The 27,290-nt window shown below is 41.2% G+C and overlaps 1 protein-coding gene across 4 annotated transcripts in view; it reads left to right on the forward strand.

Annotated features, from left to right (window-relative positions):
- ITPR1 (inositol 1,4,5-trisphosphate receptor type 1) overlaps positions 1 to 20,370 on the forward strand; it is a 305,443-nt gene extending 285,073 nt beyond the window's left edge. For all 4 annotated transcript variants that reach the window (XM_070738264.1, XM_070738266.1, XM_070738262.1 and 1 more), the window contains 2 exons: positions 18,162 to 18,323; positions 19,066 to 20,370. In XM_070738264.1, the coding sequence (XP_070594365.1) occupies positions 18,162 to 18,323; positions 19,066 to 19,149 (246 nt within the window). In that variant the 3' untranslated portion in view covers positions 19,150 to 20,370. The remainder of the gene's footprint in view (positions 1 to 18,161; positions 18,324 to 19,065) is intronic.
- The last annotated feature ends 6,920 nt before the right edge of the window (positions 20,371 to 27,290 follow it).

Raw genomic sequence — 27,290 nt, forward strand, 5'->3', positions numbered from 1 at the left:
AAAAAAACAGTAATACACAGCAAACGAGATTTATATGCTGGATTTCAAATCACAATATCACAAGTCGAACACTTCCCAAGTGTCTAGGTTTGTGTGATGTATTTTCGTATGATGCACGCAGATCCAAGTACAGTGGCCTTTTGCAACTGACAGATCGTGATTTTGTCAATGTTTCTTTTTTTCAAATGCCGGCTGAGGTCTTTTGGCACAGCACCCAGTGTGCCGATTACCACTGGGACAACCTGTACTGGTTTATGCCAGAGTCATTGTAGTTCAATTTTAAGATCCTGATATAAGTTTTTCTTGTTGTTTTTCATCAATTTGGCTGTATGGCAACATCAATGATCCACATTTTTTTTCTTTTCCACAATCATGAGGTCCGGTGTATTATATTCCAAAACCTTGTCAGTTTGAATTTAAAAGTCCCAAAGTGTTTTGGCATGTTTGTTTACAACTACTTTCTGAGGTTTATGATCCCACCAGTTCTTTACCACTGGTAGGTGGTAGTTGTGGCCTTCAATTGTTCATAAACTTCATTTATGAAATTCAGTACTGGGTAGTGACTGCATTTCAAAAGAAAAGTGATATTAAGCGATATTAAACAATAGAACATTGTGCAAGTAAAAGAATATTTTTGTTAGAAGGATTAAGACTACAAGCACCTTTTCTGTTTATTGGTATAGTGTATCTTTCCAGGTTTAGTTTGGTTTTTCTTAAAACCAATTATGGACATTTTCCCAAAAAGACAAGATACACAGGGGTTTAATGTGGATTTAATGTGCCCAGTTCATTTTCTAGCTGTAACAATCGGCTTTTAAAAATGGGCTGTGCCATAACATGCTGCTTCAGCATAGAACAAATCCACTCTGCATATATCTAGTATCGTCTGCCCTCTAGAGGTATAGTTGGTATCTACATTTGCCATGGCCAACTGATGTTTTGTGTTAGCCTGTTGTAAATTTGCTTCATTAATTGAAGATAAAAAATGGAATGGTCTACAGCAGTGTTTTTCAACCAGTGTGACGCGAGACATGGTCAGGTGTGCCGTGAAGCTCAGAGAGAAAGAAAGCAAAAGAGAGAAAGAGCGAGAGAGAGAAAGAACAAGAGAGAAAGAAAGCAAAAGAGAGAAAGAAAGCAAGAGAGAGAAATAGAGAGAGAGAGAGAACAAGAGAGAAAGAAAACAAGAGAGCGAGAAAGAGAACAAGAGAAAGAAAGAAAGAAAGAGAGAGAGAGCAAGAGAGAGCAAGAGAGAGAAAGAAAGTAAGAGAGAGAGGGGGGGAGGGAAGGAGAGAGAGAGACATAGAGGGAGGGAGGGAGGGAGAGAGAAAGAGAGCAAGTAAGAGAGGAAGGAAGGAAGAGAAAGAAAGAGGGATGGAGAGAGAGAGAAAGAAAGAGGAAGGAAGGGAGAGAAAGAGGGAGGGAGAAAGAAATAGAGCAAAGGGGAGGAAGAGAGAGATATAATTTTTTTGTCCAAACTTTTTTTACACCCCCCCCCCCGCTCAATGTGCCCCAGGGTTTCGTAAATGTAAAAAATGTGCCACGGCTTAAAAAAGATTGAAAATCACTGGTCTACAGAGCTGACCATCTGTATGATCGGATCTGTAAAATCAATTTGTTTTTATTGTAACTGGCCACATATATGGATCTTTCTGACTTTATTTCAAAGACTATTTCTTGCTGGTTTGGTGATTAGGCTAGTTGTCAGGTTGCCATACAATTAATATAATTCTTTATTGGCCAAGTGTGATTGGATACACAAGGAATTTGTGTTTGGTGCATATGCTCTCAATGTATATAAAAGAAAATATGACATTTGTGAATAATCATAGTACAACACTTAATGATTGTCATAGGGTTCAAATAAGCAATCAGGAAACAATCAATATAAATCATAAGGATACAATCAACAAGTTACAGTTATAGAGTCATAAGTGGGAGGAGATGGGTGATAGGAATGATAGGAAAAGCTAGTAGTAATAATAGTGCAGACTTAGTGCATAGTTTGACAGTGGTGAGGGAATTATTTGCTTAGCAGAGTGATGGCGTTTGAGAAAAAGCTCTTCTTGTGTCTAGTTGTCTTGATGTGCATTGCTCTATAGCAATGTTTTGAGGATAGGAATTGAAACAATTTATGTCCACGATGCGAGGGGGTTAGTAAAAAGTCTCACAGCCCTCTTTTTGACTCATGCAGTATATAGGTCCTCAGTGGAAGGCAAGTTGGCAGCAATTGTTTTTTCTGCAGTTCTGATTATCCTCCGAAGTCTGTGTCGATCTTGTTTGGTTGCATAACCAAACCCGACAGTTATAGAGGTGCAGATGACAGACTCAATGATTCCTTTGTAGAACTGTATCAGCAGCTCCTTGGGCAGTTTGAACTTCCTTACTTGGTGCAGAAAGAACATTCTTTGTTGTGCTTTTTTGATGATGTTTTTGATGTTAGGTGTTCTGCCAGCGTGTCACAATCATCTGTAATTACAGGGTAATTAGTCCAAAAAAGACACACACCACACGATAGAAGGAAAACCAAAAAAGTCTTTATCAACAGAAAAGCAGAAAAAAAAATCCCTTTTTAAATGTCAAAGGGATTTTCTAGTACACACAAGGCACAGGTTAAATGCAATCCAATTTCTCACCCAGTAACTGGGAAATTGAGTCCAATTCCAAAAGTCCAGAAATTCCACACACAGTCTTGAACAGGGAAACAACAAACCACGATCTTGACGAACTATGAATCAGATAAACTTCCACGAGGCTAAACCAGCACGCTGCTCTTTTTATCTGTAGCACTAATTACAGCAGCCCCACCCAACCACAGGTGGCCTCACTTATCTCCTGTAATAATCCTTCAGTTGTTCTCTCCTATGCATCACTCTACACATGCATGGGTCCGTCATAAGTTCTTGTTCAGAATCCAGGGATGATAAGGATGATTGATCTCCTCCTGGGCTGTCTGCCAAACTCCCCTCTTCCCTGACACTCACACTTCCTTCGTCAGAGGAGACTTCGTCGGGAGATTCTATCGGGAGCAAAACAGGCCTGTGGCATGTAGATGTTTCCCCCACCTCCACCTCCACATTCCTTGGGGCAGGAGCTGGGCCAGAGCCAACCACAACATTAAGTGACCATTTTAGATCTTGAGATATAATAGGATGAAATAGGGATTGCAACCCCTTACATGCTTAGATAGAATTATTAATAATTTTTCCAAATAATTTGCATTAGAAACTCTTTCAGATTGAAAATTGCAGATCTGACTACTATAAAAGGTAGGTAGACATCCTGACTCATTCTTTTACTGATCTGTACCATATTTAATCTGTGTTATTTCTCTTACAACATGCCTTTCTCTTTTTCTGTGGTTTCAGGAAAGATCATTTTACTCCTTCCTTTTGTGTAGCAATTTAGCTAGCTAAATATTGATTGCCTATCTTAATGCTTCTAGGATTCCCTGTCTTATGGAACTTCCTTGCCATCAATAATTTTATTTTCCCAAACTTGCAAAACTGTATAAAAGAATTTACAGTTGCCTTTATAAGAAAACACATGGAATTTGTTGAGGTTATTACATGAGCTGATCAATATTCTCTCTTTGTGATCAACACAGGGCGAAAAAAACCCAACCTCTACTTAACTAGTACCTGAGATGCTGTAGTTCTTTTAGAAACAAAATTAGCATACATTTGTACACTAATTCCCTTACCATATTACTATGATGGGGATGGATGGATGGATGGATGGATGGATGGATGGATCTTTTCTGCCATCCGCGTATTGCATAAAAAGGCAGTGGCACTTTTGTAACTTATTTTAACCTACGTATTTATAACTGTATTTGCAAGATGCTGTAGTGCAGGGGTCCCCAAACCTGGCAGCTTTAACTCCCAGAATTTTCCAGCCAGCTATGCTGATTCAGGTTGCTTTGACTGCTTGTAGGTCTCTTCTCCCACACACTGTAGCTAAGACAAAGTGAGCAGGGTGAAATTGAAGGCTTCGGTTTGATTCTCCCTTCCCTTTGGCATTGGACCAGCCAGCATGCAAATCACCAGACTGCTCTATGTCAGTTATGTTTTTTTTAGCCTTGAACAAAATAGCTTGCTTGAGCCAGGAACAGGAAAATGAAAAGAGCCAAAAGTTTCCAACAGTAGGAAAACAGATTGCCCAGAGGTTCATGTATTGCAGTTTATAACAACCACAATCTAATTCCAACATATCGTTGACCAGATAGATCTAGAGCAGATTTTGAACTGTCACAAGTCACAAAGTCCTTATATGAAGTTTATTTAATAATTGTACTCTGCAGTCAGTGGTGTGTGTGTGTGCGTGTGTGTGTGTGTGATATTGTCAAGATACTATAGGAACTGGAGATTCTCTGTTAATCTGCCATGTACAGTGTTTTGGACATTATTCACAGTCAAATAAAATACTAGAAAAGCCATTCTTAAAAATTAAACTTGAAATTTGGCAGTTCAGCAGTTTCAATTCCTAGTATAGGTCTCCTGTGAGAGCAGGGGGTTAGATTAGATTACCTCCAAAGTCCCTCCCAACTCTGTTACTGTTTAAGAAAAGATATATAATTGGTTACTCACATAATTTACTTACATATCTTGTTTGCCCCCCCCCCATCTCATCTAGAGGCATTTTTACTACTTTGGAAGTATCAATATAATTATAGTATTGGATTGATGGGACATGAGTAGTCTTCTGTTGATTTGTAGATTTGTCTTTAAATTAGAGAATCTAACTCACAGAGAAGAATTTGCAGATACAGTAGTACCCCTAGATGCAAGCATAATTCGTTCCATAAGGGAGCTTGTATCTCGAGGCAACTCGTATCTGGAACAAGTTGTTTTTCCCCTCCGAGATAACCAAAAGCAAGGATTCTTGCGCCACCTAGTGGACGCTCGGCTCGTATCCTGAATTTGAGCTCGGGAATAGAACAGAAATGTCTCTCCCCTCGTGGCTCGTATTTTGAAATACTCACATGTAGAGCAGCTCGTATCTAGAGGTACTACTGTATTTGAATAAAATTAGGTTTTGTCTCATACTGGCCATAATATGTCAAAATTTTATTTTTTTTATTTATTTATTTATTTTGTCCAATACAAATTGAAAGTTAAAGAGAATAAAAACGTGTAGTAGTAAATATCAGGGAAGGAATAGAAGAAGAGATATGAGAATAGAATACATCAATGAAGAGTAGAGGAAGGATATATGAATGGGAGAAAAGATATATAAAATATATGGCTGACTGTAATCTACATATGACTACATTTTATAGTATTAATTATTATTATTGCTGATACTTGTATGCCATCTAACTCCCAATGCCTCACAACAATTAAGTAACAAAATTACCATAAAATCAATAAAAGATGGCGAGTGGAATAGACCAGTAGGAGATCTCTCTCTCCATTGCCAAAGATCTGGTTGAAGAGCCAAGTCTCCACTCTTCTGAATAACAGGAACTGTCTGGTTCTTGGAAGGAACTTCATTCCAGAGGGTAGGCATGGCTGCAGAGAAGGTGCACTTCTGTAGTCCTAATGATTCACATTGTTTAACCAAACTCAGATGGTGCCAACCTTACAAGACTGCAGTGGTCAGGCAAATGCTATGGAAGACAGGTGGTTCCTCAAATAACCAGCCCGTATGCTGTTTAGGACTTTATAAGTAACAATCAAAACCTTGAATTGAACCTGGAAATAAACTAGCAGCTCATAGAAGGAATAAGGAAAAAATGAAAAGAAATCAAGTTCTAGGTCTAGGACATTATTTGAAGTGACTAAAGATCAAGACTGTTAAAAAGTAAATGATAGGAATACAGTGGTAGCTCTACTTAAGAACTTAATTCATTCCGTGACCAGGTTCTTAAGTAGAAACGTTCTTAGGTAGAAGCAATTTTTCCCATAGGAATCAATGCAAAAGCAAATAATGCGTGCAAACCCATTAGGAAAGAAATAAAAGCTCGGAATTTGGGTGGGGGGAGGAGGAGGAAGAAGAGGAGGAGGAGAGTCGCTGTCAAAGGAAGAAGGTAAGGTGAGGTGAATCAAAAAAATTCAAAACTTTAAGGCTTAAAAAGAAAAAAGAGGGACTGGGGCGGCAAAGAGGAACACGCGCCTCCAATACACCCGGTGCGAGGCTGCCTCCCATACACTGGCTGCTGCTGCTGCTGCTGCTGCTACCTGCTGCCTCTTGCTTCCCATGCTGAAGGCCTCTCCACTCCTCTCGCTCGCTCGCTTGCTTTGTAGCTGGTGCCTTTCCTTCGCCGTGGTGACTCCTTGGCTGCCCAGAGCAAAGGGAGCGTTACTTTTCTCTGGGCGCTGGCAGAGAGTTTATTCCCTGTCAAAGTGCCCAGAGAAAGGAAAATGCTTCATTCGCTCTGGACTGCCAAAGCCTCCTTAAGCGCCACCAAAAGGCTCCTCTGGCAGCCCAGATGGCCAGGATTAAAGGAGGAATGGCAGGAAACTGGCCGGGCCTTCGTGCTGCTCTCAAATTTCCTGGGAGATTTTTCCAGGCTCGGGTTCTTAAGTAGAAAATAGTTCTTAAGTAGAGGCAAAAAAGTTTGAACACCTGGTTCTGATCTATAAAAGTTCTTAAGTTGAAGCGTTCTTAAGTAGAGGTACCACTGTATATAGTTTTATTTGATCTGGGGTAAATAAGTTAGCTTTTTCTGGTAACCCTATGAAATTTTGTACTGAAGAAACAAGGCTTTAAGAATTTGTTTATAGATGATATATGGGAGGAAGAGATGGTTTATATTTTAAGGTAAGATGACAAGTTACCGTGATGAAGGGGGAAGCGATTTCTTTCTATATATATTTTCTTTTTTATGATATTCTTTTTTCTTTTCTATTTTTCCAATCTGTACCTTGTATTTTTCCTTTTTGTTTATTAGTTTTCAATTGTAATTTTTAATAATAAATTCTGTTTAAAAAAAACATAAATTTGATTTGATATGAAGTAGTTTTTTTAAAAAGTGCAGATAATTGTATCTTTAAAATAAAGCACAATACAGACCCTATTTTGGAACATATCTCATTCTGTAGCACCAGGAAACATCAGTCTAACCTCTTTCAACTACCGGTATATCTGTCAAAACAGAAGAAAAACTGGGGCTCAGCATTACCTGTTCTGACCTTCTATTCATTTGGTCCTTCTCTCCTATATCTATTGCTCAATATTTTCAGAGTCAGGCTCCATTACTTTGAGCAGGTTACAAAATATTACTGTACATAGACGGTGAGTGTGCAGACAGTGTTTTTGTTAAATGACTCTTTTTATGCAATTAATTCCAGTATAGCCACTCATGCTATAATCTGTCCTGGTTTATTTATGTAATTCCTTTTATGCCAAACAGCAAGAACTAGGTTAGCAGAAGGCTTCGCACTGTCATAGAATGAAAGACCCAGAGGAACCTCCTCTGGGCAATCCCTCAGCTGCTTTTCATCACTGATCATGTAAAACCTTAGTGGCGCTTCCTTGTCATGAAAATTATTTCATCATAGGAAACAGCTGCTAAGCTCACTGTGAATTTCCCTGTAGCCTTGAACTATTTCCAGATTATTTTAAACTGCACAAGTCATTGTACATCCTAGCTTTTAAATCATGGAAGTTAACTTTATTTCCTTCATTATTTTAAGGGTTGCCACCTGGCAAAGTTCAGAATATCAGTCAAGTAGTTGCCCTGTTTTATTACTTTGCCTTTGCTTCTGTACAAGGAAGCACATGGGTGGCACTAGCAAATTAGGTGTGGTTAAGTTTGGTTAATTAGGAGGACGACAATTAACTCCAGACACAGAGGGCAGTCAACATATCACTCTTAGTTGTATTAAATAAGCTGGGGAGAAAATAAGTAGTTGGTTAGTTTCTTTCCCTCCCTCCCTTAAAAAAATAATAAAGGGAAGAAGTAAAGAGTGACAGAAGTTCAATCATCTTGCTCATTTCACTTAGATTTTTCAGAAATTACTAAATAATAAGAGTTCAATCCGTCCACAGTTCTAAAAAATCCCCTTTTAAACTCTTCCTATTTTTTCCCTGTTCCATCTCATTCTACAATGTGAAAAAAACTTTAGCAACTTTTTCCTTGCATTCATCCTTTCCACATCATGTGAGTGCAATTCTGAGAATCAAAATTGAAATGTGGAAATGGGTCTGCAAAAAGGATTTTCTCTTCTCATAGAAATGGCTAAGAAGTTATTCTTGAATTATTTTTCCTACTGATTTTAAGTATCTACCCTGAGTGCCTGTTAGTTAATTTGCTGAAAGCAAAATCTTTTGGGGCAGGGATTGGATTGTTTGTTTGTTTGTTTCTTAGTTATAGGAGGATGTCATGATTCTAGACAATTGTTATTGTTTTGTAGTAGGTATCCCTCTTGGAAATGTTATACAATTCCTAGTATATACAGTACTACAACCTCATGTTATCACAATAACAGTGCAACAACACGTAATCAGGGGTGGGCAGCAGGAAGGATGGTGTGGAACGCACTTCCACCGGCGGAAATGAAGTTGTGTGCGCAGCTCCAACTGATCAGCGGCTGTCACTTCCTGGATTACTGGTCTCAGCTCAACTCTCCTTTTTTTCCCCTATTGCTGCTGCTGCATCTACGCTCCTTGCTTTTTTCCTCTTTCCTGGCCTCGGACGAGCTTCCCTCTCTCCTGCTTGGCCCCCTCCAGCCTCACGTGGCCACCTCCTGCTTGAGGTGGAAGCAGAAAGCGTGGGTGGAAGGGGCAGTAGCAGCATTTATACTTTTGGCAGCACCCATTCGCCTAGCTGCCCAGCCTTAGGCGGGGGGGGGATGACCCAGGAAGGAGAGCGCAGGAAATGTGAAGCAAATTGTCACCCCAGCAAGCGACACTGGCAAGGTTGTAAATTGAGAACTTAACAGTTCACTTGAACGATGATGATCCTTCAAGCCATTCCCACCTGATTACATGGCCGGCAAGCCACTCCTATCCAATCACATGGCCATTATGCCACACCCACAAAATAAGCCACACCCACAGTGTGGCAGTAAAATTTTTTGCTGCCCATTACTGCACGTAACGTATGGTGCAAATGTGCCCCTGGACCTGTACTTTAAAAAAAAACAAAATTAAAATCTTGATCTGTTAATTTTTCCATGCTAACAACTCTTTTTTTAATGAGACATATATTTATTTATTTGCTTGTCTGTTTGTTTAGAAAATTTATATTGCTACCAACTCTCCCATGGTGATTCAAGGTGGCTTACATGAATATAAAAACATCATATGAATTTTTTTTTAAAAAAAATGAATAAAAAAGGACCACCATCCCCAATCTCAGCGATAACACATATTCATACAAGCCATTTAATGGGCTCCATCTCGCTCTGGGTTCCCCAGGTCCATTGACAGAACCAGGTCTTCAGCACCTTCCAGGAGAGTGCTAGAATGGGGGCCAATCTAATCCCTGGGGAAATGATGTCCCAGAGAAAGGGAGCCACCTTGGAGAAGACCCTTCTTCTGGGTCCCACCAATTGTATCGCCCTAGGGCCATGATGGGGAATGTATGGCATGAGAACGTATGGCGTTCAGAAAAAAGCACTTCCAGTTTGCTAATTTGGGTATTTTTTTTCACCTACCAGCAGTGGTGGGCTCACACTGATATGGTCCGGAGAGTCGCACTGATATGAACCCAATGATTTTCAGTGATTTTTTCCCCCCAGCATCTCCATGTGGAAGAAGCCATCAGCTGTGCTTCGGATGGGGCAGGAAGGCTTCTTCCGACACAGAGACGCCAGGGAAAAAATCACCAAAAATCAGTGGGTTTATACTGGCGAAGCTCTCTGGACCACACTGGTATAAACCCACTACTGTCTACCAGACTTCAAAAAGGCCTGTGCGGGTGTGTAGGGAGGTAGCATGAGGGGGTGCATATGCATGGGGGAGAAAGGAAAGGTGTGGGCATGTACACGCATGCTAACACAGCCGCACGCACACCTTTTGGCACACAAACCAAAAATGATTTGCCATCGCTGCCCTAGAGGTTGGGATCCATAACATTACTTGCCTTCCCGCTCTATTGGGTCAGGTGTATCACATTCAGGCAGTATTATCTCCACCACTACCCCATTCTTAAATTTCTCCACCTTTTCCTTCATTCATGACGTCTTTTTCTTTTTCTATTAAACCATTTGCTACATTTTAAAAGAAAGTTGCTGCGGGTGAGTGGATGGAATGCCAGAATACTTATAGTACAAAGTTCTTTTGAACCACTGCCAAGGTAGATGATGTTTTAAAAATAAAATCCATTTGGAAAGACCCCCTATAATGAAATTCAGTGAAAGCATGGAAGAGCATTTCTCAGAATGCATTAAATTCCCCATCATGTGGGGAAACTTCCTTTTAAATATTTTTTTTAAAAAAATTACACGTCGTAGTGGATGCTTTAAAGCTTGGCCATCACCGCCCCCATGTCTGAGATTCTGATGATAGCTACTTGAAAGGGACTTTTCCAACATTACCTAGAAAAGAGCTAGCCAGAAACAACACTTGTGGTTAGCCAGCTTCCGTCAGTGGGTTAATTCAGTTTGTCTGTTTCAATAGAGGAAGCTTTGCTGGGAAGTGGGAGTTGACAAACTCAATCAGGGTGGTTGGAGGGTCACAGCAGATAGTACATAACAACAGTGGTGTGGGGAACAACAATAGGAAGAGGGATGTAGATGGAAACATGGAAACAAATCCATTAAATAATAATTTTTTTGGATTGTGGCTCACTTATATTTAACGTATTGTGCTTGCATAGTCAGACATCAAGGGTGTTATTGAACTAACCGAAGGATTATTTGACATGAAGATTTATTTAACTATGGCCAACAACCCACAAGTTAAGATAAGTCAGAAGCAATTACCAACTACATAAAAAAACAATGTAATAGTCATAGAAGCCTTGAAAATTTAGAGTCAAAAACAGTGTAAAAGAGAGAGTGAATAAAATAAACAATTGTTCCCCAAAACACTGTAAAACAATGTAAAAGAAAATTTTAAATAGGATTAATAGAAATGAAATGTAATGAAAGAGGAGGCTTTATAATATCACTCCAAGATCAGAACTACCTTATACCTTCTAAAGGAAATTTGCTGCAGATAGAATCTGTTAGTGAGAGAAAGTTCAGATCTACTACTAAGAAATGGATTGCTTCTCCTTCACAAAAGATTAGGATTGTATTAAAAGTGGGGTGGGGAAGTTATTTCTGTGTTTACCTGGCATAAGAAAGAGCAACAGAAGACAAATAAACATGTGACCCTTTCACAAGCATTTTTCTGTTGCTCTTTCTATGCCAGTTGAACACAGAAATAACCCCCCCCCACTTTTAATACAATCCCAATCTTTTGTAAAGAAGAAGCAATCCATTTCTTCTCCTAATAGAAACATAAAAAGACCTCATGGTCCATCTAGTCTGCCCTTATACTATTTCCTGTATTTTATCTTAGGATGGATATATGTTTATCCCAGGCATGTTTAAATTCAGTTACTGTGGATTTACCAACCACGTCTGCTGGAAGTTTGTTCCAAGGATCTACTACTCTTTCAGTAAAATGATATTTTCTCATGTTGCTAATGAAAGAGAAAACTTCATATTATCACTCCAAGATGAGTGAATCGAGTCACTCTATCTCCCATCTAATGCTACTAATGGTAAAATGTCAAAGTGGGCTAAATAAAACATTCTACTGAGAAAACAAATGGAATAAAGTAATTTGTTGATTTTAAAAATCTCATCGTGAACCCACCCCTGAGTGCTGGTTTTAGCACCTGGATTCATTTGCCTGGCAATGTCAAAGACTGTTTGACAGATTTCAGATTTAGCTCTCTCTAAATGTAGAGGCAGCAGAGATAAATGCCACAGGCCAGCTAAGTTTTTTTTTTCTTTCCAGCTTGATGAAAAGCCATCAAGGAAAATTAATGAGGCCAAATGGCCATTAGAAAACAAGAATTTAAGCCAATGAGAGTTTGAATGTGGACTCTTGCTTCTGGTGAAATCATATCCACCTCTGTGCAGATGAAAGCAGTCAAAACACAGTATGGGATGTGAAAGAGCAATGACTAACAGGCTTTAAACCATAGTAAATGCATACCTGTGTACCACATAGCACATGGGATATGTTTCACCTCTAGAAAGCTTAATGATAACAGGACTACAGTGATCCCCCGAGTTTCGCGATCTCGATCTTTGCGAAACGCTATATCACGATTTTTCCACCCGATGACGTCACTCCCTTCCTTTCTCATCTTTCTTTCTCTCTCTCTTTCTCTATCTTGCTTCTTCCTCTCTCACACTCTCTTCCTCCCTCTCTCATCTCTTTCTTTCCTTCTCTCTCTTTCTCTATCTCTCCCCCTCTTGCTCTCGAGCGGCAAGCGAGCAGCCGGGCGGGCGGGTGAACGGGCAAGCGGAGCGGCCGGGCGGGCAGGTGAACGGGCAAGCGAGCAGGTGGGCGGGCGAACGGGCAAGCAGAGCGGCCGGGCGGGCGGGTGAATGGGCAAGCGGCAAGCGATCTTGGGGTTTCCCCTTTGCCTGGGCGGCGGGAAGACCCAGGGAAGGTTCCTTCGGCCGCCCAACAGCTGATCTGCTCCGCAGCGCGGCAGCAGCGAGGAGCCGAAGATGGGGTTTCCCCGTTGCCTGGGCAACGGGGAAACCCCATCTTCGGCTCCTCGCTGCTGCCGCGCTGCGGAGCAGATCAGCTGTTGGGCGGCCGAAGGAACCTTCCCTGGGTCTTCCCCGCCACCCACACGCAAACTCCACCATCTGCGCATGTGCGACCATGAAAAAAAGGGCGCGCATGCGCAGATGGTGTTTTACTTCCGCACCGCTATATCGCGAAAAATCGAGTTTCGCGAGGGGTCTTGGAACGGAACCCTCGCGAAACCCGAGGGATCACTGTATATCTTTGGAGTAAAAATATTGCCTTGGTACTATTGTTAGCTTTGGAAGAAATGGCTCTCTTTGATTCTGGATAAAGGGTGGTGGCTTGAGAAATTATATGAAGGTATGTAAACTTACGAATTGCTCAATATTATTGTTTCCAATTTGTCACTGGTTTTTGTTTTTTATTAATTTACAAAGCTGAAAGCACCAGTCTGAGGATGATAAGTGGGACCTTTTCAAAACGTCGCCAGGATTCTCTGAATCTTACATGGGGAAAAAACCCAAATATGGCAAAACCTACATGTGTGTGTGTGTGTGTGTGTGTGTGTGTTTGTGTGTATGCCAAAGGGGGGGGGAAATGCATAAATGTGTTTTAACAAAAAATAAATAATTATGACAAAAGAAAAAATGGACGTTATTGGTACACTTTCAGTGAAATGATAGTCCAGACACGCCTGTATTCAGATAATAGTCAAGAGAGGACAACTGGTGTGCAACAGACAATTGACTTGAGGGATGCAGACGATGACGTGCTGTGAGATTTTTCTCTAAGTGCAAGAAAAACGCTTTTAATAAGTTCCAGAGCAGCCACTCTGCTGGAGCTGATTGACTGGTTTGAACGTATACATATGAACCTTTGATGTTCAAGCTGACTACAGCGGAAATTAAAAAGTTCATTAATGAACCAGTGCAGGTACTACAGTGGCCCTGTCATGCCCAATCAATAGATTTGTGAAACAGGTCAGAGAAGGCAGCAAGCAAAGTGTGTACATCAGTGGTGGGTTGTAAATTATTTTGCTACCTTTTTGCACACGCAACGCTTCCGCACATGTGCAGAAGCATCCTGGGTGGTGGGTGGAGGCTCCTGCCACCTGCGCTACCAGTTCTAAGAACCAGTCCAAACTGGGAGCAACCCACTACTGGTATACACATGAGAAACATGAGGGTTATATTAGAGGTCAAGAAGCAAGCCAGCAGCAGATGTCGAAGAACGAATCAAAATAAGACTTGATAAAACCTGCATTTTTGTAACTCAGATAATTTCTTTATGATGTTGTTTTATGATTGCATGGATTATTTTTTTGCATAGCTAGATAACATGCAGACAAAATCTTTTAATTTATGTAGCAAAAAGTTAATTTTGAGAAGATAAAGTTAACAGTATTTGGATTACAAGAGACATTTGTGGGGTATGGATTCAGACGTGGATTTACCAAGCTCAATGTTGTGCAATTGCAAAAATAACAGAAGATTTGAATTCTTGGTGTAAAACACATATTTGTAGACGCACACACACCCTGGTCAAGGTCAACAAAAGTCACCAATATCTTGCGCACGCATGCATTCGCTCATGAGATTCTGCTTCCTGCGCGTACGCAGAAGCCAAATATCACTCTGATGCTCCCACCCGCTGGTCACCCAGAGCTACACGCACAGCTCCATTTTCGCTACCAGAACGCCGTTCCCATCCCTGTCCAGGTAGGAATCCAATACTGAAGTAGGCGTATCAGGGCCAATGGACAGAGATGGTTTTAGGTAGCATTATATATGAGTTATATATAATTCCTTATGTACATGTCTAGTACAAATATTGAAATCCATATACATTCAACTTGAAACATATTTCTAATACGTTTATACAACTTACAGGAAAGATTGAAAGATAAATGGTTGAAAACTTGCATCACCAGATTGCCTACAGATGTGCACATTGTATAATCAAGTATAATGAAATATGTCATTTATACGGAATGCAGTTGGTTTTTTTTTAAAGAAAGGTGGTCTTGGCAGGATTGATAAACCTTTTCTCCTTAGAAAATTTTGCTAAGGTCTGCCAACTTCCTCTGAAGCCCACCTGTTATGAGTAAAAAAAAACCAAAACCTTGCATCATTGGCATGCACCATCCTTGACTACTGAACTTGAACAAAAATTGATTGCCAAGCTTAATCTTTTGATTTGTCCTTTAGACTAAAATCTTTAAATGAATACAGTTTTGAGTAGGAGGTAGCAAAATGAGTCAGTGTTCTTACAGAGACAAAACAACGTTATGGCTCAAGAAGTAATGTTCCTAAATAATTGATATTAAGCTGATGGGTTATGTTTGCTGAGAATAGCTATATAACTGATTAATATGGTGAATTAAATGGCAAAGCTGATTACTTTCCTATGAAAGTGTTCTGTACATAACCTCATTTATAGTTTTACTTCTTCTAACCACATAAACATTGAGTGCCTATGGGGGGGACAGACCACAATAAGTTATCTAGAATAATATTTTTTAAAAAATTATTTATGAGTGTATTTGCAATAAGTGCTTTCCAAAGAAATACAGCTTTCTATTCCCATATCCACAATGATAGGCATTGTATAGAATTTATTAGCTATGAGCGTAGTTATTTTCAAACAGTCACATTTAAACATTCCTTTGAAAATCAAATTATGGGAAGTCCTCATCTTATGACTACAATTTCAGCCCAAAATTCCTGTTGTTAAGTGAGACATTTGTTAAGTGAGTTTTGCCTCATTTTACCATCTTTCTTGCTACAGTTCTCAAGTGAATTACATAGAAACATAGAGGACTGACGGCAGAAAAAGACCTCATGGTCCATCTAGTCTGCCCTTATACTATTTCCTGTATTTTATCTTAGGATGGATATATGTTTATCCCAGGCATATTTAAATTCAGTTACTGTGGATTTACCAATCACGTCTGCTGGAAGTTTGTTCCAAGGACCTACTACTCTTTCAGTGAAATAATATTTTCTCACATTGCTTTTGATCTTTCCCCCAACTAATTTCAGATTGTGTCCCCTTGTTCTTGTGTTCATTTTCCTATTAAAAACACTTCCCTCCTGAACTTTATTTAACACTTTAACATATTTAAATGTTTCACTGCTATTTGTTAAGTTAGTAACACAGTCGCTGAGTAAATCTGGCTTCCTCATTGGCTTTGCTTGTCAAAAGGTCACAAAAGGGGATCACATGATCCTGGGACATTGCAATATGAGTTATACCTTGAGTCACTTGCCAAGCCTCTGAAATATTATCAAGTGACCATGGGGATGCTGCAATGATAATAAGTCACTAGGTTTTAGTGCCATTGTAACTTTGAAACAGTCACCAAGTAAACCTTTATAAGTTAAGGACTACCTGTAATATGTAGAGGTTGTGTTAAAAATGAAAAGGTGAACATTATAGAATGGAACCAATCAAGATGGAACTGAAGGAGTCAGATGTCCTCTATTATTGTGATTGATTGACCACCTCAGATACTCTTTAAGGAGATGACTGTGTTTGTCTCTTTAGTTCACTGCTGCATTTGGATATAAGGTATAAGTGATTAAACAAATAGCAGAAGCAAAAGTAGAGCAATGAATATGCCAACATGGTTGAATTCCCAAATAATATGCAAATATGTTATTTCATTATTTTTATTGATATACAATTTGATTTACAACTTTGCTACTGTTCAATGAGTTGAAATTGGTATTTTACAAGATATGGATCAGGACGATATATAAAACATGCTGTGTTTCAGTTTCAGAAGTTATCTCTCTGCGCAGCCCAGCTTTCTTACTTCCTCCCCAAACTTTTCTCTGAATTTTAATGTTCCCAACGTGGGAGTACAAAGAATGAAAGCACCAAAAGAATAGTACTGGATTGCAGTATTACAATAGATTTCAATTATTGTAATATTGTATTGTAATATTGAGATTGATGTAAATATATACCAGTATATACATGAAATGGGCAGAGTTACTTTATCGACAAATATCCACATCATTAATTTGTTAATATGAAGTTAAAACTCTTGTCTGTGACTGGAGTTTAACAGGTTACAGATTGGATTCTGTGCTAAGTCCATGTTTGGCCAACTAGTCAAGCAAATTTTCTTTCCATTATCGTAATCCTCCATATTCATCAGCTGAAAATAACAAAACTATTCAGGGCTCTCAGGTGTACCAAAGTTCTTGACTTACGGGACTGTAGAAAATAACATCTGCCTTTCTAGGTGGTTGTTTCCTGTAAGAATAGGAAGGCCTATCCATTAAAATGAACAGTTCTTCCACAGAATGGCCAAGGAATACACCCCAAAATGGCCCTCTTTCACCTTTGGTAGAAGCCCAAAAGCCAAGTAAACAAACCCACTTTCTCTCTTGTGAACGTATCTCATTATTTTGTGTCCAATACTTTGAAAAATATGTTATATTCTTCCCCGGGTCCCGTTTGGTGGGACCCAGGGGAAGAGCCTTCTCTGTGGCGGCCCCGGCCCTCTGGAACCAACTCCCCCCAGAGATTAGAATAGCCCCCACTCTTCTTGCCTTTCGTAAGCTTCTTAAAACCCACCTCTGTCATCAGGCATGGGGGAACTGAGATATTCTTTCCCCCTAGGCTTCTACAATTTATGTATGTATGATTGGTTTTAAAATAAGGGTTTTTAGCTGCTTTAGTATTGGATTGTCACATGTTGTTTTTACCACTGTTGTTAGCCGCCCCGAGTCTACGGAGAGGGGCGGCATACAAATCAAATCAAATCACATCAAATAAATAAATAAATAAATAAATAAATAAATAAATAAATAAATAAATAAATAAATAAATAAATAAATAAATAAATAAATAAATAAATAAATAAATAAAATCAATAAATAAGATCAATAAACTAGACTTAACCTTTCATTTGGGAGAAAAAACGGATTCTTTTTTACCCACAATACAATTCTTTCCAATAAAGCTTCAGTGTTGTAAATCAGGGCATCAAACTGGGTGCCAGGGTTGTTGTCACATGATGTATCATGACTTTTTCCCACTTCACTAAACCTGGTGTGGGCATGGCCAGCCTGTGATGCATCTGATCTGCAGGCCACAAATTTGACAGCCCTGTTCTACATCCTTGCTCCGCCTTAAAGTTTTCTCAGTTCAAGCAATTTCAGATTGCTTCCCGGAAATTGAAGAAAAAATGTCAATGGGAAAGAATTAATGGGGGGAGGAGCACATGTTTCCAGGCAATCAAGTCCAAATATTTATTCACTTACAGCTAAAGATTAAATTGCTTCAAAACTATGAGATGCAATTATTCTAATAATGGTTTGTTTTATAACTTCTGAACATCAGGCAAATTTTCCAAGATAAATATTTCAAGGCAAATATTTTAGGGTTTGAGGTTATTTGCTTTTTTTCCTCTTCTTTACAGTAGAATTTTGTGAAAGGTTGACAATATAGCTTATAGCTTATAATTAAAATGCATATGATTTTAATAAATTACATTTCAGGAAAGAAATCTGGATTGGTTCCCCCGGATGCGTGCCATGTCACTTGTTAGTAGCGACTCAGAAGGAGAACAAAATGAACTTAGAAACCTGCAGGAGAAGCTTGAATCAACGATGAAGCTGGTATCTAACCTTTCCAGTCAGCTGACGGAACTTAAAGATCAGGTACAAAGCATAGAAAAAATGTTTATTAAAATAAGACCCATAGGGTTGGTTGAGAAAGGTGTAAACCTGATTAAATGGAAAACAGAAAAATTGGCAGTGTATATAGGGTGTCTAACTCAAGGCCTTGTGGCCAGATCTGGCCCATGGGATACTTAGATCTGGCCTGCCGGGCAGCCCTGGAAAAAGTGAAGGACAGGCCCACAGTGTTTCTACCAGTGAAAATGGGCTCCTGAGCTGTTTTTGGCTCTGGAGGGCCAAATGCAGACCTCCCAAGCCCTCCTTCACTGGCAAAATGTGTCAAGATACCATGGCAGCTGAAAACAGAGCTCAGGAGTCCATTTTTACTGGCAAGTGCCCACGACAAGTGATGTGGAGCTAACCATGCCCACCCCTAGCCACACTCCCCCCGGCCCCCAAGGTCAAACACAACCTTGATGCAACCCTCAATGAAATTGATGGTATTCAGAGTTAAATCACAACGAACTATTGGCCTAACAGAACAGATCTTCTGATCAAATAATAGGATCAGCGTTGGATTGCTTCAGTTCCCTCTGATGGTTTCCAAACTTTGTAAATAAATGGATTAGCTTTGTTTTCGCTAACTGTAGCAGGCAAGAGTGCATCACTTGTTGCAATAAACTTTGGGAAATAAAGATGACCACAATAAATAGCAATAGCTTATTCTGTGGTCTGACGTACAGGAAGTATTTGTGTCTACTGAGTAAATGTTTCAATTTTCCAGATGACAGAGCAGAGGAAGCAAAAACAACGTATTGGTCTCCTAGGACATCCTCCTATCAATGTGAACCCACAGCAACCAGCATAAATTGGATGGGTGGTTTGTCTCCCTATTGTATTTTCTTCCTTCATACCAGAGTTGAGATCCAGTTCTTAAAGCTGCTTCGATGTATTTCCAGTTCATGTAAATAAATATGTTTTCTTAAATACTGTATGTATAGATCTGTTCTGAGAAAGAAAAAGGGGTTTATAAATATTGGCATATTACGAGAGGAGGATTACATTTGTACCTTCATAATGTGTTTTTATAGGAAGAAAGGCACATCTAATTTGCACTTGAAAAAAGGATTTATGTCTAAAATAATACATGATTTGTATTTTGTATTTAAAACCTCAGATAGCTAGTATTTATGTTTTATACAATTGTGCAATATAAATTATGCAATCACACTAGTAACTTTAGGAATGTATCATAGAGGGAGTGCACATTTTTGAATCTGGTGTCACCTTATTCCATTTGCAAAACAGCATCAAGTGTCCACTGATATGGGCTGCTGCCAAATGCTGTTCCTAGTGCGGTTTACTTCTCCAGGCCCAATTCCCTGTTTGATTATTGCTACTATTATTATTATTATGGTTCGGTATGGTAAAATACAGTATTTGAAACAGTTTGAAGTACTGTGGCAATAACGCCTTCTTTTGATCCATTTCTCTATTTTAAAAAAGGCTTTAAAAAATCTTATTGAGCGAGTCCAGCAACCATGATGCTGGAAATGTTATCCAAACATTAATTAATGAATAAATCATGAATGGAATCTTTTTTGTTATGACAGATTATATAAGGCTGGTTCTCAAGGACTGGTAGTCAGGGTAATCTTCTAAAATATTTTTCTTGATTTGGGTGCCATTTTGGTTTAGAATAATGTAGATCTATCCGTCTATCATCTGTACATTTTGTTACTGTATTCCAACAGAGATATATTTCCTTCAATTATACTTTGTACCAGTTAAAAATAAACTTGGCCTTCTAGGATCCCTAGCTGAGCACTGATTTTCCAATACTTGTGAAAGAGCCACTAGATATAGATTATGCTTTAGTTTTTCTTCACACTTTGTTAATCTTAAGAGATTATATAAATATATATATATATATATATATAAATGTCATCTAGTTTTGTACATGATCCTCAGAGATTACAGAAGCAATCTCTGCTTTTAATAAGAAGCAGGGAGATGAGTACTTATTAAAGTTTGTAAATGCAAAAAATATAAGATATTTAAATAAATGATAAAATAAATATGTACAGTGTTCCAGAGTGAAAGCTTCATTCCTTGCAAGAAACTGAAATTTTCTTTTCAGAAATAAGATTTGGTGAAAAGAGCATCCTCAAATCAATGTGGTTTGTTAGTCTGTTCGTATTTCCATCTGTATTATTTTTATACATAACTCAAGTTGGCAACATACTTAATTCTCCCTCTTCTTCCTATTTTTCTCACAACAACAACTCTGGAGATAGGTTGAGCTGAGGGTGACTGGCCCAAATTCACCCAGCCAATTTTCATGCCTAAAGGTAGCAGGATTAGGACACACCATTTTTTGGTTTCTGCATTAGATGCAACTGGCTTTGAAATCGTAGAAGAAACTTTGAAATAGTAGAAAAAGCTTTAAAATCGTATCTACTCCAAGAAGGACAAATCTTGCTCAAAGAACTACATGTTTGCTATAATAAAAATAACTTTCAGCCATTGCACATGATCTGTATTAATTTGCTCTGGAATGGAACCAGGATCTTGTGAATTTTCCCCTAGGCAACAGTTGCATGTTTACGGGATAGCAAATGTTCAAATGTAATTGCACTTACCAATAAAGGAAACCAGTAAACAGCCCAACCAAAAGATCTCTAAAACCACTCCCACCAACACGGACAGGCAAGCCATCAGAATATTAACTGACAGCAAACAACACTCCTTACTAGCACTGATGATACTACCATAGTTAAGGGTAATGAAACGTCTGTAAGAAAACAAGCAAGCTCAGATAGCACCAAGGAGTCCTAATTACATGGAACAACGTTAGCACATTTTGCTAAAATATTTCTTTTTGAATTTTCTCATTTTATAAAGTAGTTCCAGCTGTGCTTTTCTGCTTTGAGTTTTATCCTGCAAGCAGAGTAGGAATATGTTCAGAAAGCATTGCTCCATTAGAAGGAAACAGGCTACATTTTTTAAACATAGCTGAGAGTGTACAAAACCTGACCCTACATTGGTTTATTGCTCATAATCAAAGCCATTAGCCCTCTGAATTCCCCTATAACCATAATATGCACCTGTCCTATACAGCCAGAGCCAAACCAAATGAAACATATTATTATGGTTTATCATTATATATGAACCATGACTGAAGTTTAATGTGATGATTTGTCTGCAACTTTCTGAGGTTTAATGCTGCTATTCAAATCTAGGTTAGCCAGTAGAAAGGATGCATTTTTCAAATGTAATACTGAGAACAGCTCAAAGAACAAGGAAATGGAATGTTCTCCACTTGCACTGCTTCGGAGAGTCCAACATGGGTTAATCTTCAGCCTAGCTGGAAGGGACTGAGTTAAAAATTAGCATAATTTACTGGTCCAACCCCCATGCTGCCCTTCCCGGGTCAGTCTAAAAAACTCAGTCATAGTGTAGGGACACATGAGTTTTTCCTCCTAGGACTCTTAGAGTCTAGGAGTAGTTTTAATTGTTTTTTAATTGATTTTAATTGTATATTTATATGAATTTAACTATGCTAAATGTGCTTAATGATTTTTCTCCCTTCTGTTTCTCTTTCAGAATCATGGAGCAGCTCACCTCGATGTGATTGGGCCCCTACTCTGTGGAGTATTGCCCTTAAATCGTCTTCCCCAGGTCGGAGCCTCTTCCCTGCGTGGGTACAGCTCCCAAGACTGGGTGTTACCAGTGATGGAGGTCCCTGGCCTGCGCGGCCATACCGTCCTTTGGAGCGGTTTTTTTGGACACGGCAGGAGGAGATTCAAATCTCCCGCCACAGACCGCCATCGACAGAGGTCCCCGGCCTGCACGGCCATACCTCAGGGCAAGGCGTTTTTCGAGCAAGTTGGGCCAGGGCGAGCAGGAATTTGAATTTCCCGCCCAAAAACGCCGCCCGGGATCGGAGCTAATCCGACGATTCCCTTTTGCCGCCTGAGACGGCTACGTAAGGGAGCGGCCATTAAAAGATGGCGCGGCACACAGGGGGCCGCCATTTTGGAGCAACCGACTTCCGGCTTAGTGCCTAGAGAGGCAGGAAGAGACCGGATTTCCTGTTACACAGGAAAAGGACAGCGGTGGCCATTTTTCGCTCGGTAATACTTGTTATAACAAAAGAAAAAGTTCTTTTCTCTACCCTTACGTTGCGGAGGCTTGGAATTAATTCCCCAATGGCTGATCTTCCACAGCAGGGGACAGCAGAGCCCTCAGCGGCAAAAGCCAAGGAGAAGACTCACTCCTCAAAGGCAAAGTCAAAAACCTCTCAATCATCATCCGGATTAAGAGAGGCCGAGCGTCGAACTAAGGCATTGGAGGAGCAACTGGAGGCTCAGAAGCAATGCAATGCCGCTGTGTCATCAGTGCCAGGTCAGAGTGGGAGCATGATAACTGGGACCCCCCCAAGACTCCCAGAAGGAAGTGGTTTGGCCACAGACAAGGACTGGTCTCCAGATAGGTTCGGGGGCCCATCCCAGGTGGCAGAACCTATGAGGCCTGAGGTTACCAGGCCACCCTCTGTTTCTCCTGCATGGCACATGGCACCTCAACCATTGCCTACAGCCACATTTACCCCAACAGCTGCTGGGCTCAGATCATCTCTAGATACCTGGCAACGCCTACCACCAGCCTTGCAGGATATGATCGCTTCAGCATATTCGCATGGCATAGCAGCTGGGGTACAACAATACACGGCAAGTGCACCCCCTGCCTCTCCACACCCACTTCCTCCTCCTTCCCTGCAAAGAAATATTTGGGCAGCCCCAGCTCCCTCGTCACCTGCGCATGATTCATTCCTTGAGGACCCTGCGTTCAGAGGACAGGGATCAGAGCCAGATGATGGCCTGTCTGAGGATGAAGGGGCACCCCCGGAACCACCAGCGTATACAGGCCTCTTTAGGCCCGCTATCTTTCGCGTACTGCTCAATAAGGCAAAGATGACTGTGGCTCTGGGCACCCCTGAAAAGCCCACAGATCCAACATCAGCTCCTCCTCTGGCCTCGAGGGTGCTCACGGAGCTCCAAAGGGATGCTGACCTTATACCAGCCCCTAAACTTTTTTTGGACAATGTACAGAGGCCTTGGCAATATCCAGCAGCTGCTCTAGGCCCAACAGCCTCTGAGCGTAAGTTTTACGCATTTGAGCCAGAATTGGAAAAGTTACTGGAATTTCCATCGGTGGATGCTCCAATTGCAGCCCTAGTATCTAATGCATTAGTCCCTTCCGATGTGGCAGATGGCCTAAAACCGGAGGAGGGCAAAGTCTTCCTGTCATCAGACCGCCAGGTCAAGGTCAAGGCGTTGATCACAGAATTGCAGCGCAGCCGTACAGTAACACTGGCTTTTCTGTCCCAACTGTTGGGAGTTCTCATATCCTGCATAGACATTGTTCCCTGGGCCAGGCTCCATGCCAGACCACTGCAGTGGTTTCTCATTCCCTTTCAACAAAACCGGACCAGCCACTCTTCCAGATTGGTGACAATTTCACCAGAGGTGCGCCGATCGCTCCCATGGTGGAAGTCGTCAGCGCTACATCAAGGGTCGCCGTTCCTGCTACAACAAGAGGTGACAATAACTACAGACGCGAGTCTCTCAGGTTGGGGAGCTCACTCCAAGGTAGGAATGGCCCAAGGATTATGGAGTCCAGAGGACCTCGCATGTCCCAACATCAATTACTTGGAACTCAGAGCGGTCCACCTGGCTCTCCGACACTTCACGGGCCTGGTGAGGGGCCAAAATGTACTGATACTTACAGACAATGTGGCGACCAGGGCACACATCAACCATCAAGGCGGCACGAAATCAGGTCGCCTGATGAGAGAATCTCAGTCCCTGTTCAGGTGGGCAGAGCAACATCTCGCATCTCTACGAGCAGAGCACATATCCGGCACCTCCAACATACAGGCGGATTGGCTCAGTCGGACCACTATCGACCCGACAGAGTGGAGCCTGAGCTCAGATCTTTTTCTGGACATTGTGCGCAGATTTGGGACTCCGGAAGTGGACTTATTCGCCACCTGCCACAACAGCCACTTACCGAGGTTCTTCTCAAGGTTCCCATCACCAGGAGCGGAACAGATCAATGCTCTAGCCTGCCCGTGGCCGGAGGGTCTGCTGTATGCATTCCCTCCCGTCTGCCTAATACCGAGGGTAATACACAAACTATTACAAGAACAAGCAGAAATTCTCCTGGTGGCTCCTCACTGGCCCAGACGCCCTTGGTTTGCGGACCTCATGGACCTTTCAATTTCTCCCCCTTGGCGCATTCCACATCACAAGGTGGTACTGATGCAGGGGTCAATTTGCCACCCAGACCCCCAGTGGTGGAGTCTTGCCGTGTGGCACTTGAGGGGGAGAGGTTAAGGAAGGAACGGGTTCCGGATAAAGTGATATCCACCATACAGGCAGCACGCCGTCCTTCCACGACACAAATTTACCAAGCTACCTGGAAGGCTTACTGCTCCTTCTGCAGAGGTCGTAATCAGGATCCTCAGTCACCGTCAGTGATTCAGATTCTGGAGTTCTTACAAGCCGGTCTGGATAAAGGATTGGCTCCAAATACACTTCGCAGACAAACGGCAGCTATTGCCACTATACTTAAGATGGACTTTGCTACTCCAATCTCCCAGCACCCATGGATTCGGGATTTTATTAGAGGAGCAGCGAACATCAGACCTCCTACTATACACCGTTTCCCCACATGGGATCTGCCACTAGTGTTACAGGCCCTCACGGAGCCTCCCTTTGAACCCTTGAGGGAGATACCGCTGCGTCTGTTATCACTAAAGATGGCTTTCCTCACTGCAATCACATCAGCAAGGAGGGTCTCCGAGCTCTCAGCCTTATCAGTACGACCGGACTTATGCATCTTCCACACCAACAGAGTGGTCCTCCGACCAGATCCTGCCTTCCTACCTAAGGTGAACACGGTTTTTCACAGATCTCAAGACATTGTGCTGTCGGACTTTTGTGCCCAGGGGTCTCATCCACTGGAACTGAGATGGCACAAGTTGGATGTTCGACGGGCCATCAAGTTGTATATTAGACGGACTAACATCTTTAGAAAAACGGAAGCCCTATTTGTCTCATATTTTCCAGCATCTATGGGGAGTAAAGTTTCGCCCAAGACAATTAGTTGCTGGATTCGTTCCTGCATCATCACTGCCTACAAATCAAGGTCTACACCGATACCAAGAGGCATCACAGCACACTCAACAAGGAGTGCGGCCACTTCAGCGGCATGGACGACACAGGCCCCGATCGACGATATTTGCCGTGCGGCAACTTGGGCCACGCCTAATACATTCGTTAAACATTACAGATTGGACACTTTCGCTTCTGCTGAAGCAACCTTTGGACGCAGAGTACTGCAGAGAGTTTGCACCGATACTGCGCCCCTGGTCCAGCCTTTTCCCCCCCTAATAAGTTAAGCTTGGGTATATCCCATGTTGGACTCTCCGAAGCAGTGCAAGTGGAGAAGAACCGTTGCACTTACCTGAACGGTCTTCTCGCTGCACTGCAAGGAGAGTCCAAACCCACCCGGCTGTTTGGGCCCAGGGTCTCAGGGTTGTCATAGTTTGAGTTACTTCCAAGTTAGTTGATTAATAAAGTTCTTTGGTTTACTATCACTATGACTTCGTTTTATTGTAAGACTGACCCGGGAAGGGCAGCATGGGGGTTGGACCAGTAAATTATGCTAATTTTTAACTCAGTCCCTTCCAGCTAGGCTGAAGATTAACCCATGTTGGACTCTCCTTGCAGTGCAGCGAGAAGACCGTTCAGGTAAGTGCAACGGTTCATCTAGAAAAGTTTCCATCTTCCTTATTAGGGACTTCTTGTTTGACACTGTCAAATGTCTGAAAATGTGTTGGGAACTCCAGTAGCAATTCTGCTGCTGTCGGACTCACTCTACTGTCTAAATAGTCTCTCACACAAGTTCATGGAAATACTCTTAAGAGTTGTCAAAGGAAGGTCAGAATTTTTTGACCAACCTTCATCAGTTAGTTGAAGAAGGGCAGCAATTGTTGTCCTCGATCTGTGATGGTGAATTAATGGCATGCATGCCACATGCCATAACTGAGGGCATATGACGCATTGCCCTATGTTGGCTCCAGTGAGCATGCACGTGCTGCCCAGCTGATTTTCGATCTTTGGGAAGACACTTTTTGCCTTCTCCAGACTTGAGGAGGCTTCCCTGAAGCTTCCGAAGTGGGAAAAATGGGCCAATGGGCAAACTGGAAATTTGGAAAAATGGACTTCTGGTTTGCCTGTTGGGCCATTTTTCACTCTCTGGAGGCTTCAAGGAAGTCTGAGGGTGAAAAAACCCAACAGGGCACATGCAGGGGCATGTGTGCATATGCAGTGTGGTGCACATGGGAGTTGTGTGTTGGCACACATACAAACCTATTTTTGGCACATAAGAAGGAAAAAGTTTGCCATCACTGTCCTAGATGTTTCACTACTGTGACATACAATTATTCATTTAGTGACTGTTCAAAGATACCACGGCACTGAAAAGAATGACTTATGATTGGTTTTCACACTTACAACTATTCTAGCATCTCCACAATCTTAATCAAAATTCAGGTGCTTGGTAACTTATGTATTTATCACTATTGCACTGTCCCTGAGTCATGTGAGTACCATTTGTAACCTTCCCAGCTGACTTCCAACAAGCGAAGTCAATGGGGGAAGCCAGATTTGCTTAATAACTGCATAGTTCACTTAACAACTTCAGTGATTCACATATATGTGGCAAAAGTATCATAAAATGGGACACAACACTAAACTTGCCTTTCGTAAGCTCCTATATTGCCAGGCATGGGGAAATTGATATACCCCTTAGCTATTATAGTTTGTGTATGGTTTGTTTGGGTTGTATGATTGCTTTTTATTATAAGGGTTTTTTAAAACTGTTTTTTAAACATTGGATTTGTACGCTGTATATTGTTTGTTGTGAGCCGCTCCAAGTCTT

The sequence above is a fragment of the Erythrolamprus reginae genome, chromosome 2, assembly GCF_031021105.1.
Source record: "Erythrolamprus reginae isolate rEryReg1 chromosome 2, rEryReg1.hap1, whole genome shotgun sequence".
Taxonomy (NCBI): Eukaryota; Metazoa; Chordata; class Lepidosauria; order Squamata; family Dipsadidae; genus Erythrolamprus; species Erythrolamprus reginae.